This window comes from Ogataea philodendri (assembly GCF_020536065.1).
Source record: "Ogataea philodendri strain CBS6075 chromosome Unknown scaffold13, whole genome shotgun sequence".
NCBI classification, from domain to species: Eukaryota; Fungi; Ascomycota; class Pichiomycetes; order Pichiales; family Pichiaceae; genus Ogataea; species Ogataea philodendri.
In genome coordinates, this window is record NW_025764207.1 from 23,094 (window position 1) to 35,400 (window position 12,307).

Here is a 12,307-nt window from a genome sequence, read left to right on the forward strand (position 1 = left end):
TCCCGGTGGCAGACAGCTTTTCATTCATTGGCATTCAATGGACACGTTTCAAGGACTCTACCATGGTGTTCCCCTGGTGCAACATGCTATTATGGTCATCACACCTGCCCTGTTGCTGCAACTGCCCCCATCTTACTGGAGAAAGTACGTAGCTGTACCTGTTCTCACAGCGGTGTTCTACTATGTGTCCACCATTGCGGTCCACTCAAGCCTGATTCTGGCGTATTTCCACGGTCTCAGCGTCACGGTGAATTACATCGTCTGTCTGGACCTTTTCCTCGTCAACGAATATCCGGAAAATACAGACTACCAGCCCAAAAAGGAGACGCTCGAGTCTGTCCGTTCAGCACGCAGCTTCTCGCTGAAAAAACTCAATTGGGCTCTCCGCAGAAGCTTCTATGTCATTCGCGGCGTCGGCTGGGTCACATCTTCCAGAACCAAACGGAACCAGCCTGCTCCGCCGGTCAGCCGCACAAGCTTTATTCTGAGGCAGCTGAAACTGTTTGTTTGGCAATTCGCAGCCGTTGTTGTGGGCAAGATCTACCTGCGGCAGTTCAAGTACTACAAATTTGAAGGACGCGACTTGGATTATCCCAACATTCTTAGCGAGTCTCCCAGTCTGGTTGATTTTGTTGGAAACTATGTTGCTTTGAGTTACAACATTTTCTTTGGCCTGGACTCCACCTACAGGGTGGCCGTTCTGTTTGCTGTGGCCACCGGTCTCTCTACACCCGAAGAGTGTCCTCCTTTCTTCAATTTCAGCAGATTCGGAGAAAGTCCTCCATTGAAAGTGTTTTGGGGAGACGTCTGGCACCAATGGCTGTTCAGAAACTATAGTCTGTGCAGAGGACTCACTGATAAACTGTTTGGCAACAGCTCTTTTGGGAAAATCGCCGCGATCTACCTCACCTTCGTTCTTGGGGGCCTGCTTCACTGGTACGCAAACTTGAGTTTCCCGTGGTTTGCACAGAACGGCCGCCAACCGTACCATGTGGTGCTGGTCTTTGTCTACTGGTGTTTGACCCTGCGTCTGGAAGACAGATGTGGCCAACTGTTGGGCCCCCAGCTGGCCAAGCTGCCTAAACTGGTCCGCAAGGTAGCTGCCATCGGATGGCTTCTAGTTGTCCACTTCCCGGCCGTTTTTGTGTTTTTTGGCGAACTGCTCCAAGGCGGTATCGACGAGCCGCCAACTCCAGAAGAGGAACAACAACTGGCCCAGCTGGCCACCTCGGTGACCAACACCATCTTTGGCTGGATGACGTAATACATTTTTCTTTTCTGTTGAGCGTGCAAGGCACACATTTTTGGAGGCCAGAAATTAGAACTAAATAAACCAACCATACAGCAAATACATCTTCCCCCAACAATTTTAATATTAACCACATTACCATTCTCCAACAGTGACAGAGAGTCAACAAAGCTTTGTTTAAGCGTATCACCAACGGTATAAAATGAGCTATTACACTACAAATTACGGTGGAGATACCCAAAACCCGTCGCAAATGAACTTGAATGCCCAGCAACAAACGTCACTGGCCTCGTTGCTGGCCAACGCAGCCGCTGCTCAGCAGCAACAACAGCAGTCGTCGCTGGTGTCGCCTGGCCAACTCTACAACAATAATTCCAACCTGGGAGGAGCAGGACCTGCTTTGTCGACGTCAAACTCGTCAACAGCCTCGTCGACGTATCAATCGCTGCTTCTTTCCTCTCCACAGACATCTGTGGCCTCGCTTTACTCGACACAACGTGCGAGATTCATGTCTTCCAAAGGATTCGATCTCGAAGACGACATGGAGTTCTGTCCGGAGATTGTGCATGTTTCTGGCAAAAGCAAGTTCAACCCGTACACGTCGCAGACTTTCAGTCCTCACACGTCGCCAGAGGCATTGCCGCACGCACAAACGTCGCCCCAAAGTCCGTCCGTTTCTTCTATGACCCCTCGTCCGTCCACTCCTCGGGTCAAGAAGGTTCTGGAGATCGTCAACCCGCACACGGGCGTCAAGATCTCCCAGAACAACGTGTCGGTGAAATGACCATGTTATGATTGAACGATTTGGCTTGGAAGACTAGGTATTTGTAAGATAGAGTAGACTTTAAATATAAAGTGTTACCCGGTACTGGATATGGTAGTATATGGAAAAAAACACCCAAAGAAAAAGTTTTGTTCACCATGGCTACCAGATTCAGACAGCCTCAGTGGCTCGCCGGCAACGGGTTTGCCCCGCACGTGTACCTGTTCCGCAACATCGAGTCCGGCCAGGTGCTCTATTCGCAGACCCCGCACATCACAAAGTACCAGATCAAACAGCAGAGTTTCAGACCCAATTGGGAGAACAGAAAACCGTCGAAAAGAAGAGACCTGTGGCGGCCGATGGCCGTGGCGCAGTTCCAGTCGCACGAGACCGCCGTCGAGGCGTACAACGCGCTGGTCGAGCTCAAGTACATGCGCCAGGTGACCAAGAGAAAAGAGGCCGAGGCCCTTAGAAAGAGAAACCAGTACGAGCAGATTTGGTATTTCGGACAGTACAGACCAACGTGGGCACAGGAGTCGGTGAGTGACCTGAACACGGTGCTCGACCATTTCAAGCTGACGTCGAAAATTTACTGGGACTCGCTCTGGCGCAAAGGAGACGACAAGCATTGGGAAAACCTTTCTGTTGAGCACGAGGAGCTCGACAAGGTCAATCCAAGGGAAAAGTTCGTGGTGTTGAGCGAAGTGGATCAGAGTTGGCGCGAAGAAACCGCCCAGGGGGCCCAAAAATCTGCAGAGACCCAAACAGCCGTGTAAATAGACACTCGAGATAGAATCTCTAATCATTATCATACATATCATTTAATTAACCGCAATGGCGGGATGTCGGTGCGTTGTGGTATTATTTACTCTTTTTTCAAAGTCCTGGAGGCCTCCTTGGCCTTTCTCTGTGCGTTCTTTTGCTTGCGCTCGTGCAAAAATTGCTTGTACTTTTCCAGGGTGATCTTCTTCTGCTTCTCCGCGTACTCGTCCACGCCGTGGAACGTGGTGTCGAACACAGAGTCCCACATGGTGAAGAACGGCTGCGAGAAGTTGTACTTGATTCCGAAATGCTGGTGGTGGATGTCGTGGTAGATCGAGTTGTTGGGGAACAACAGCTGGAACGGATCGAACGGGAACGAATACCCGCAATGGTCGTCGACGGTCTTGAGCGTCGAGAACGTGTACAGGAAGATCTGCTCGCGTGGAGTCAGTCCTGTCACCAGACTGGCAAGCCCGGCTCCAATGGTATCCAACAAGAACCCTTCCACGGGGTCGTTGAACAGAGCACCGAACGCGTACGGCACGTACAGCTTGTGGTGGCGCGAATGGAACCGTCTGTATAGCCATTTATTTAGATGCATGGCCCGGTGCAGCATGTACTGCCAACTATCGATGATAACAAATGCAACGGCTATCTTTAGCAACGACAGCCCGTACCAGTAAATTAGGTACAATGTCCACGTTGGAACGATTCCCGGGACATTCTGGCGCCACGTCCATAGCGTGTTGTTCTCGAATCCGGTCGTGGGGAGCGTATCGTACTGATAAAACACCAATGCTGCAACGGTTTGGATGATGTGCTGAAAAATCACGTCCCGCACCACCACCGCCACGGTAACCGTGTTCCGCGTCAGCATTTCCTCGGAAGGATGGATGCGGTACTTCTCGGCCAGCTCGTAGACGTCTATTATATGGTAGAAAGACGAATACACCCAATACGCCACGACAGGCGCGATTGCGGCCAAAATCCCGTCTGGAAGTCCTTCGACCAGATCGGTCTTGGGCACTTGCAAGAAGGCAGGCTGAACAGCGCCGTCGATTGTTTGCAAGTCGGTCCAGTTTATAAAAGAATTCATTGCGGTCAATTAATTTTGTTCTGGCCGGGCTTGTTATTTATAATAATACAAAAAGAAAATATACGAGCCAGAAAAATTTTTGATCATTGGGGGCGGGCAACGGCGAAAAATACGCGACGCGTCGATCGTCCGCGTGCTCAGCTCAGCTCAGCTCAGCTTGCCCCTGTTCTCTAGCAGGGCCTCCTCGTCGTAGACGGAGGCGTCTAAGTAATCGTCGTCGCGGTAGAACTTCTCTATTTGTTCAGACACAACCAGTCCGACTCCGCTTACAACACAGCCGAGTCCGAAACACTTGTCGAACCACACGTCCACAAACGAGGTGTCGTGGTCGAAATCGGGCAGCTCGGTCGACAGCAGCTGTGTGTGCAGCAGGAACGTGGTCGACAGTAGGTACACGCCCGTCAGCTCGCACACCACCAGGTCAAAGAAGAACCAGGACCTTGTCAGGCTGGAAGACTGGCTCTTGAACGGTAGCAGCTTGCCAAACTTGTGGAACGTGATCACCACGCTCTGGAACGAGCAGAAGAACAGAAAGATCGAAAACACAAAGCTCACGTTCGTGGCCAGACGATCTGTGTCGTAGGTCGTGTTGTAGAAGCGGGCGATCAGCTTGGCGATGGTCACAGAAAGTGTGTCTGCGGTCTGGGTGTCTGGTTTGGCAGCCTTGAGCTCGAATTGTTCCAGATATATCACAGGGAGCTTGATGAACATGATGTTGATGATCTTGTATAGACAGTAGAGCGCAAACCCCAGTTTTCCTACCTTGGACACCTGGCCCTGGATGGTGGTTGCAAACTGTTGCGACTTGTAGTTCGACACCAGCCCAGCAATGTCCTGGAGCAATTCGCGTTTGATTTGGTTGAGCGCCTTGAGTTCGTTCTTGAGGTCGGAATTGGACGGTTCTTGTTCCAGCTGCTCTGTTCGCGTGGTGAGAAGAGCGTCGGTGGTATGCAACGTTTCGACGCTACGAGCAATGCCGGTCTTTTTAACCACTCGATGTTTTTTCAACAGCAAGTAAAACAGCGACGAGATGGACCCCATGCCGTTCAAAGTGGCCAAACAGGCTACTCCTAGCAAAGTCAGCTCCATCAACGAGCTGGAGAAAAACTGCGAGTACTCGGCGGCCTGCGTGGCCGACGTTGCCAGAACGTTAAACGCACGAAATATCACCACCCAGCACACAAATATGAGCACAAACACAATCCCCCGGTTGCGCACGCTGATGAGATTGGTAAGTCGAGCAAGTAGCGGGAGCTTGAACGTGGTCATGAATAGCATCAGGCTCGGAATCAGGTACGTGAGCAGAAATACCAGCACCATCAAGGTGAACGCCCAGTCCATACTGCGCGAAACGGAGTTGCCAAACTTGACGATCTCAAATAGGACAAGGTCGATGATCTGCAACGAAAAAGACACTGAAACGTTGAATAACACTCTTGTGGTCCGTTTCAGCACAAGATCCATGGAAGTCTCGACCTTGTCGCCCAGTAACGGCTTCAACGTGGTGTCTAGCGGGTGTGATCCGAGAACAACTGGTTTTTGAAGGATCTTGGCAAGGTCTCTGCTTAATCCGTCTTGAATCGACTGGGACGACTGAAATAGTCCCGTGGTGGCACAAATGTAGGGCAACGCAAGCCTGTAAATGAGGCGCTCGGAGATCTGGTAGTTGACAACGTGCGCCACAGCCAATGGGAACACTCCCAAAGTTTCTTTCCACATGGTTAGGACAACTAGTCAAAATTAAAAAATGCACGCTAAATTGTTGTGTGTCAATTACGACTTGGAGAGTGCACAGCCCGAAATCAAGCGTTTTTCTCGCAGTTGGTTAATTGACGGCCTTTTCGTGGAGCCAATTGGACACCATTTCGATGGATTTCTTGTGCACGTTTCCTTGAGCAAACTCTGTGTTGCCGTCCAGACGCTCAAACAAAAACTTGCCGTCACCAAAAGTGGTTGCAAGCAAAGAACCTGCGGTGTCGTCGGATTGGTCGTCCGAAGAGCTGATCTGCGACAGATTGAGCACCTGGCGTTTGCAGATCTGGGTGATTTCTGTCTCCAGCAAGGTCTTAATGGTGGTCCATTTCTTGGACGTGAACAGATCGGACTTGTTGCAGAAGAGCTGGAAGTCCACTCCGTTGGGCACCGATTCTGTGATCTCGTACAGTTTGATCAGGTCGGTGGCCACCTCTGTGCAGTATTCGCTGGAGAATTGCGACGCGTCGATCATGTAGATCAGACCTTTGAGCGACGTTGAGTTTTGTTTCAAAAATGGGTACAAATACAAGGACTTGAGTTTTTCGTTGCCCGGGAAGTCGATCACCTCGTACGAGCCGATCTGGGAGCCCAGATTGAGAACGCCCTTGTTGGGCTCAACAGAAGTGACGGTCAAGACAGGCAGTTCCTTTTTGGTGAGCAGCTCGAACAGACTTGTTTTTCCACTTGATTTGGGGCCAGAAATGACGAAAACCGACTTCTTGGCGCTAAACAGGCGTTTGCGGTCAAAAATAACCGCCGTGACGACCAGCACAACAAGCGCCAGCGCAATCGACACAATAAATTTCAGGTAATCCGGGTCTTTGTGCTCAAACATGACTGTGAGGAAATTTGAAAAATTACTCAAGTGCGCAAAAAAATATCTCAGTATATATATAGCTGGTAGTAATTACGACTTTGTCGGCTGGTCGATTCTATTGGAGTCGTCGTCGCTGGCCTCGCCAGAAACGGTTTCCAGGACGGCCTCGTATCCTTCGTCCACGTTGGCCACAGGACCCTCGTACCATCTTCTGGCGTCCACCATGTACCAGATCAAGGAGAAGAGCAGCACAGCACCGAGCATCAAAACGGTGTAGTTCATGTTCTGCGCGGTGACAGGCATGTAATTAGGGAAGATGAACACGATGGAGACAAAAACAGTCCAAATGCATGCGTAGAACATGATTGGTTTGGTAAATTTCTTGAGGTTGTAAGGACCCGGCTTGACACCCATTCTGTCTGCGTTGATCATGAAGAAGAAGATCACCAGCACGTACGACCAGTCGGTGGCAATGGCACAGGCAGAGAAGATGGCGCTCATGGCAATTGACGAGCCCAGGTTGATCAAAGTCAGCAGACAGTTGACCAAAGTGGTGAGCCACACAGTTCTGACCGGCACTCCTGTTCTTTTGTCCAGGTGGTACCAGATCCACGAGAACGGCACTCCGCGGTCTCTGGAGAAGGACCACAGAGTTCTAGAGATGGCGCAAACAGCCACTGCTCCGCAGAACCACAGGACCACGAAACACAGCGACAGATACGCGGTAGCTGCTTTTCTGCCCATGGCGTAGTCAAACACTTGCACGATCGGCTGGCCCGAGGTGGTGTTGATGAGCGCGTCGATGTCGTCACCCATGCAGAGCGTGTACACCACGTTCAAGATCCAGCCAAGGAACGCGGTCACTGTCAAAGCCAGCGAAATGGCAACCGGGGTGGTGTAGCCAGCGTTGGACACCTCCTCGGACATTCTCGAGGTGGAGTCGTAGCAGGTCATGACCCACGAGACGTTCAGGAAACCAAACAAGAACGCCCATCCGTCCTCGGCCCAGCCGGTGTTGTTGATCACCTTCGAGAAGGTGAATTCTCGGGTGTTGATCTTTGGACACTTGACCAGCATGGTGATGATCAGAGCAATCACCGAGCCGATGTTGACGAAACAGTAGTACTTTGTGATTCTGGACAAGACGGACGAAGGCAGCGAGTTGATGATTCCGTGCGAGGTGATCACCGCAATGGCAGCCCCGGTGATGTGGCCGTTTGTCGGCACATAGGTGTAATCGGAAGCCATCGAGACGGTTTGCAACAACAGGGTAGCAGCACCGAAATCGGTCGAGCAAGCGCCGGCAATCATTCCAATCAGGTACAACCATCCGTCGATCCAACAAACAAGCGGCACCCACTTCTTCGGAACAACATGGGTGATCACATAGTACATACCTCCACTTGTTGGGAAACAGGAGGTGATATGGGCAACCGAATAAGCGATTGCCAAACATCCAAACATACCAATAAACCAGGTCCAACAACAGGCTGCTGGTCCTCCAGAAATAAGAGGATACAGGAACGTGATGGCAACAGTACCCATCAGACCGGAAATGGACAAAGCGAACGAGAAAGTGGACAAAAACGAGTAGTTTCTTGAAAACTCCTGTTTATAACCCAAATTGGCCAGCCGAACAGCATCGGAGTCGATGGTGGCTCTGGCCGACACCACTGTGTGCAAGTTTGATTTCTCAACGTCGTTAACCATGTTTTAGGAATGGACAACAGCACAAGAGGTATAATATAAGTAGGGAAAATTTTTAAGATATGACCGTCCTGCTAGATAAAATGGAAAAGATACGAATCTCCATTTGGTTGATCCATCAAATTACTACTTGATTTGTATAAGATACACATGCTCTGCTACACGACCAATAAACGCCCAGCACTACGTAATAGAGTGACACAATTTTATCCGAGTCTGTAATGGAGTTATGCGCAATCTTATCGACCGCCAAAAAAGCTTATCTTATCTAGACAGGGAGCATCTGCGCCTGATGCAAAATGCCGGTGTAGGAGTGCACTTATTGTAGGTTTTAGGGCAAAGCTTTGTGGAGCTTGGTTTAGGTGCACATGTAATTCACCTTCCCTGTTTGGCACTTTTTTCCGCACGGAAAAACCACGGTTCTTTTGGGAGAAGAAGCTCACGTGACTTGCACGTGACTCGGTGAACGGCAAGGCGTTGCTAGCCAATGGCAAGCGGTGTGCATTGTTGTCACGGTGTTTGCATTGTGGGACACTATTGTTCCCGGTTTGCATTATCTGTCTCCCAAGATAAACATCTGGATACAGCACTTTGGATGTTCAGGGGCGGTTTGGCGATTTCTTCTCTTCATATGGACAACTCCGAGTTCTCGTTCAAGAAGAAACCCATCTTCCGGTACAACTCGCAGTCGCGGATCAACGTGATCAGCGACTATCCGCCGCAGCAGTACGACCAGGTGGACCACGACTTAGACCACCATCAGTTCTATTCCAAGTATAAAGGCGTCTTAAAGGATAAAGACGAGCTTCCTGACGAGGTTTTGGACGATCTGGACTTTGAATACAATTACGATGACAAAATCAGAGCCCCAAGAGTGTCTTTGATCAACCCAACGTTCAAATCGGAAGCAAGCAACGATAAGGATCCTAAAGATCCGTCACAATTGGAGATGCAGCCGGAAAACAGAAACTATGTTGCCGGGGAAACTGCTCGTCAATACCGACCAGCGAGTTTTGATCTTTCGAAACCAACAAGACAGTATTCGCAATCTACAGAGTCCAAACCGTCTGTGTCAAAGTTGCGCGAGTTGAAACTAAAGTTACACAACGAGCAAAAGATAAATTATGTTCCTCCTGTTCTGCGGCCGACGCTGGTTGGGATCCAGAGCCAGAGCCAGACGGACGTGATGACCACGTCGGACGCGGCGAGCGGACGTAGCTCTGCGAGCCGGTCGAGGTCGTCGCAGGCGTCGGAGTCGACAGAACAGCCCAGTATAGACATCCCGCTCACGCCTGTGTTTTCCAACTCTTCCAGCTCCTCCAAAGGCGTGGAGCCCTCGCATTCGCATTGGAAACCAAACAGCTCGTCGTTCATGTGTGCCGGATGCAACGCGCAGTTCTCGTTGGTGCGCCGCAAGCACCATTGCCGGCACTGCGGCGAGATCTTCTGCTATCAGTGCGTCCACAACCGCGCAAACTTGAACCTGCTAGCCAAGTTCGAGAAACCAGGGCTCCACAACATCAAGCACGGCAGCCCGGAGACCGACGCTTCGAAGAAAAACTCGTACTGCAAGTTCAGTAAAGTGTGCGAAAAATGCTTCAAAGATTGGCTCATATTCCTGCAAAACGACAACGACCACGAACTAGACGCCCCGCTAGAAAACATTGCCCAAGAGCAAGTCTTAAACAGAGACCGCATGAACTCCCAGTCCAGCAAAACTGGGGTCCCCAACGACTGGAACTGGAGCTCGTTCTAGCCTTAGGACACCGAGTTGTTCACCACCAACTTGGCAAGGTGCTGGAAGAACGTCTTCAAACTAACATCCTCCGTGTGCACAACAGTGCTTCCCGGATCGCTATCGGCAACGTATCCCTTCATTCCGCCGCCTGTCGCCTCGCTGTTGTCGTTTTCGGATGGGTTCAGCTTGGAGTACAAAAATCTGGCTTGAGACTTGCCCTCATCGCATGTAACGTATCTAGGAAGAGGGAACCGGTCCGCAATAAGCGACGCGGCCTCCTCTTTAGACTTGTCAATCATATCATAAACTCCAGGATATTCGTCTCTTGGATATTCTCTGTCTCTCCAGTCGGCAGCGATGTTACCAAAGTAAATGACAGTGTAGAAGAATGCATCGAGTAACAATACAGCGTCCGGCTTGAGAGATGCAGAGTCTAGCAGAACCGGCTCCGGCTCGGACCCGTCAGCCATGAATCTCACCAAAGTTGGCTGGATCATAACCAAGGAGTCTCTTACATCGGTTCTCAAAAGCGTGTGGTGGTAGAAAGCAGTCTCGTCCGGTGAGCAGTTGAACACCTGCAAGAACTGCGATCTTCTCAAATGGTAGATGAACTGCGGAAGCAGAGAAAATTTGGACGACAGTCTGAATGAGTTTGGATCGTTTCTAGAGTAGTCTCCAAAAACGGTACACAGTTTGACCAAAGACTTGTCGATCCATCTAAGTAGATCGGAATATTCACCACCGTTTTCAAGCTTGTGAACAATCAATCTTGCGTACAACACAGCAGCTGCCTCTTGGTCAAATGTGTTGGACAGCTCTGTGGAATTGGATGTCAATCTGCTCAAAGTGGTCACTCTCATCCGCACAGTACCGTTGGTGTGTCTATAGGTAGTTTGGAATTGGATGTGGACCTCAGGAACTGAGGAATTGCGCTGATCAGCAGCCCCAACAGTTTGCATATCGAAAAATATACCGTACGTGTGTCTTGGAGACACAGAAGGAAGACCCCATTTGTTGGTGAAACCGTGACCAACCTCGATATCGGCCACGTTCTTTCCTTCTTTCTTCAACGAGGTGGCAAGACCAACAACTCCGGCGACCTTCAATCTTTGAGAAGTGAACACCTCCAAAGACCCGTCAAAGTAGTTGAAAGGATAGCCCTCGTCGTCCTTGTTGAAGCATGCAAAGAATGAGTTTTTGAAGATCGAGGTCTGGAACGAGTCGGTCACCACAATGGTACCTCCAGTCTGGTTGCTCAACGATCTCATTTCGTAGATACCTGTCTGATCATAACATCCGGCAAAGATATCGACACTGAAGGTTGCTGATGATTGAGGGTCAAAGAATTTATCCTTAACGTCCTTCTTTAATTGGGTGGCCTTTGTGGTGAGTTTCTTGTAGAAAGCCACGGCCTTTTTGTAATGCTTGGCTGTACCCTTGTCAATATCGCTGTGGGATCTGATTGGTTCTTTCAACTCTGTGCCGACAATGGTTCCTGGTCCAAAAGTACAAGGACCTCCTGCGAAAAGTGTCACTTTGGCAGCACCTTGCAAGAAAGAGCCTTCCACCAAACACGAAGCTATGCTGAGTGCCGCACCGGTGACTCTGATAGCTCTGTGGCCTGGCTCGACGGTCCACTTGGAGATTTCCAAGGACTCGATGGCTCTTGTGATCTGGAACTCGGCATCGGGGTCGCTCAAAGGCAACAGGAACTTGCCGATAGTTCCTCCGGTTTCGAACTGTTGGATCCAGTTTTTAGAACCGTTTCCAAGGATTCCCAGCTGTTTCTGGACTTCCTGGGACTCGTACTCTTTGTTTCCGCTAAAGATGTATTTTTTGAAGCAGGAATCAAAGTTCAATTCGTGAACATTTACCACGGAATCGAAAGTGATCAAACCAATGAGAGATCCCGGTGGGTGCAGAGACAACGAGGTGATCAGCAGATCCTTCAATGCTTGCAAATCTTCTGGCTCTTGACACAAGTCGATAACGTAGATGAAAGCTGGAGGAGGAGGGGAAGGGGTCTTTGTAAGCACGTATTCGATGGACGAAGCCTGAGGGGTCAATTCAATAGGCAAGTTCTCAGCAGAAATGTTGGAATAATGCACAGGGAGTGGGTTGCGGGACATACAACAAGTACATGTCCACGTTTTGGATCCCAGGTCGATTTGGGAGAAAACGTTCAAAACTGCACGGCATCGTCTGCATAATTGCGGATCATAAGTGGCAATCGGAAGGTCTTCTCTGGCAAGCAACGGGGTATATAAACATCCCACTGGAGCAGCCATATTCTCGGCCTCTTGCCTGGTGACAGGAAATGCGTTCCAGTTGAAACGAACACCGTCGATGTCTTCGATCTCGTAAATGTCCGCCATGGTCAATTATAGTCAACAACTCGGGATTTGGCCGCGGAAAAAAGG

The 12,307-nt window shown here is 50.1% G+C and overlaps 15 protein-coding genes across 15 annotated transcripts; 8 read left to right on the forward strand and 7 right to left on the reverse strand.

The window, feature by feature from the left end:
- Window positions 1–37: 37 nt before the first annotated feature.
- Window positions 38–1,264, forward strand: OGAPHI_006590 (uncharacterized protein; the record flags this gene model as incomplete). Its single annotated transcript, XM_046207891.1, has 1 exon — window positions 38–1,264. One exon carries the CDS (start codon window positions 38–40, stop codon window positions 1,262–1,264), a length of 1,227 nt encoding a protein of 408 aa, XP_046058307.1.
- On the reverse strand, window positions 344–991 carry OGAPHI_006591 (uncharacterized protein; the record flags this gene model as incomplete). Its single annotated transcript, XM_046207892.1, has 1 exon — window positions 344–991. One exon carries the CDS (start codon window positions 989–991, stop codon window positions 344–346), a length of 648 nt encoding a protein of 215 aa, XP_046058308.1.
- Window positions 1,265–1,451: 187 nt separating the features above from the next.
- Window positions 1,452–2,033, forward strand: OGAPHI_006592 (uncharacterized protein; the record flags this gene model as incomplete). Its single annotated transcript, XM_046207893.1, has 1 exon — window positions 1,452–2,033. One exon carries the CDS (start codon window positions 1,452–1,454, stop codon window positions 2,031–2,033), a length of 582 nt encoding a protein of 193 aa, XP_046058309.1.
- Window positions 2,034–2,170: 137 nt separating this feature from the next.
- Window positions 2,171–3,357, forward strand: OGAPHI_006593 (uncharacterized protein; the record flags this gene model as incomplete). Its single annotated transcript, XM_046207896.1, has 2 exons — window positions 2,171–2,784; window positions 2,895–3,357. The coding sequence occupies 2 exons, from the start codon at window positions 2,171–2,173 to the stop codon at window positions 3,355–3,357; spliced, it is 1,077 nt and encodes a 358-aa protein (XP_046058310.1).
- Window positions 2,878–3,870, reverse strand: OGAPHI_006594 (uncharacterized protein; the record flags this gene model as incomplete). Its single annotated transcript, XM_046207897.1, has 1 exon — window positions 2,878–3,870. The coding sequence occupies one exon, from the start codon at window positions 3,868–3,870 to the stop codon at window positions 2,878–2,880; it is 993 nt and encodes a 330-aa protein (XP_046058311.1).
- Window positions 3,871–4,017: 147 nt separating this feature from the next.
- OGAPHI_006595 (uncharacterized protein) lies at window positions 4,018–5,589 on the reverse strand (the record flags this gene model as incomplete). The annotated part of the gene is made up of 1 exon (XM_046207898.1): window positions 4,018–5,589. The coding sequence occupies one exon, from the start codon at window positions 5,587–5,589 to the stop codon at window positions 4,018–4,020; it is 1,572 nt and encodes a 523-aa protein (XP_046058312.1).
- On the forward strand, window positions 4,901–5,413 carry OGAPHI_006596 (uncharacterized protein; the record flags this gene model as incomplete). The annotated part of the gene is made up of 1 exon (XM_046207899.1): window positions 4,901–5,413. The coding sequence occupies one exon, from the start codon at window positions 4,901–4,903 to the stop codon at window positions 5,411–5,413; it is 513 nt and encodes a 170-aa protein (XP_046058313.1).
- A 28-nt stretch (window positions 5,590–5,617) lies between the features above and the next one.
- OGAPHI_006597 (uncharacterized protein) lies at window positions 5,618–6,719 on the forward strand (the record flags this gene model as incomplete). The annotated part of the gene is made up of 3 exons (XM_046207900.1): window positions 5,618–6,033; window positions 6,107–6,433; window positions 6,530–6,719. 3 exons carry the CDS (start codon window positions 5,618–5,620, stop codon window positions 6,717–6,719), a joined length of 933 nt encoding a protein of 310 aa, XP_046058314.1.
- OGAPHI_006598 (uncharacterized protein) lies at window positions 5,696–6,460 on the reverse strand (the record flags this gene model as incomplete). The annotated part of the gene is made up of 1 exon (XM_046207901.1): window positions 5,696–6,460. One exon carries the CDS (start codon window positions 6,458–6,460, stop codon window positions 5,696–5,698), a length of 765 nt encoding a protein of 254 aa, XP_046058315.1.
- On the reverse strand, window positions 6,533–8,152 carry OGAPHI_006599 (uncharacterized protein; the record flags this gene model as incomplete). The annotated part of the gene is made up of 1 exon (XM_046207902.1): window positions 6,533–8,152. One exon carries the CDS (start codon window positions 8,150–8,152, stop codon window positions 6,533–6,535), a length of 1,620 nt encoding a protein of 539 aa, XP_046058316.1.
- Window positions 6,873–8,036, forward strand: OGAPHI_006600 (uncharacterized protein; the record flags this gene model as incomplete). Its single annotated transcript, XM_046207903.1, has 3 exons — window positions 6,873–7,166; window positions 7,238–7,831; window positions 7,932–8,036. 3 exons carry the CDS (start codon window positions 6,873–6,875, stop codon window positions 8,034–8,036), a joined length of 993 nt encoding a protein of 330 aa, XP_046058317.1.
- A 484-nt stretch (window positions 8,153–8,636) lies between the features above and the next one.
- Window positions 8,637–9,905, forward strand: OGAPHI_006601 (uncharacterized protein; the record flags this gene model as incomplete). Its single annotated transcript, XM_046207904.1, has 1 exon — window positions 8,637–9,905. The coding sequence occupies one exon, from the start codon at window positions 8,637–8,639 to the stop codon at window positions 9,903–9,905; it is 1,269 nt and encodes a 422-aa protein (XP_046058318.1).
- OGAPHI_006602 (uncharacterized protein) lies at window positions 9,272–9,523 on the reverse strand (the record flags this gene model as incomplete). The annotated part of the gene is made up of 1 exon (XM_046207905.1): window positions 9,272–9,523. The coding sequence occupies one exon, from the start codon at window positions 9,521–9,523 to the stop codon at window positions 9,272–9,274; it is 252 nt and encodes an 83-aa protein (XP_046058319.1).
- A 2-nt stretch (window positions 9,906–9,907) lies between the features above and the next one.
- Window positions 9,908–12,262, reverse strand: OGAPHI_006603 (uncharacterized protein; the record flags this gene model as incomplete). Its single annotated transcript, XM_046207907.1, has 1 exon — window positions 9,908–12,262. The coding sequence occupies one exon, from the start codon at window positions 12,260–12,262 to the stop codon at window positions 9,908–9,910; it is 2,355 nt and encodes a 784-aa protein (XP_046058320.1).
- On the forward strand, window positions 11,309–12,097 carry OGAPHI_006604 (uncharacterized protein; the record flags this gene model as incomplete). The annotated part of the gene is made up of 1 exon (XM_046207908.1): window positions 11,309–12,097. One exon carries the CDS (start codon window positions 11,309–11,311, stop codon window positions 12,095–12,097), a length of 789 nt encoding a protein of 262 aa, XP_046058321.1.
- Window positions 12,263–12,307: the final 45 nt, after the last annotated feature.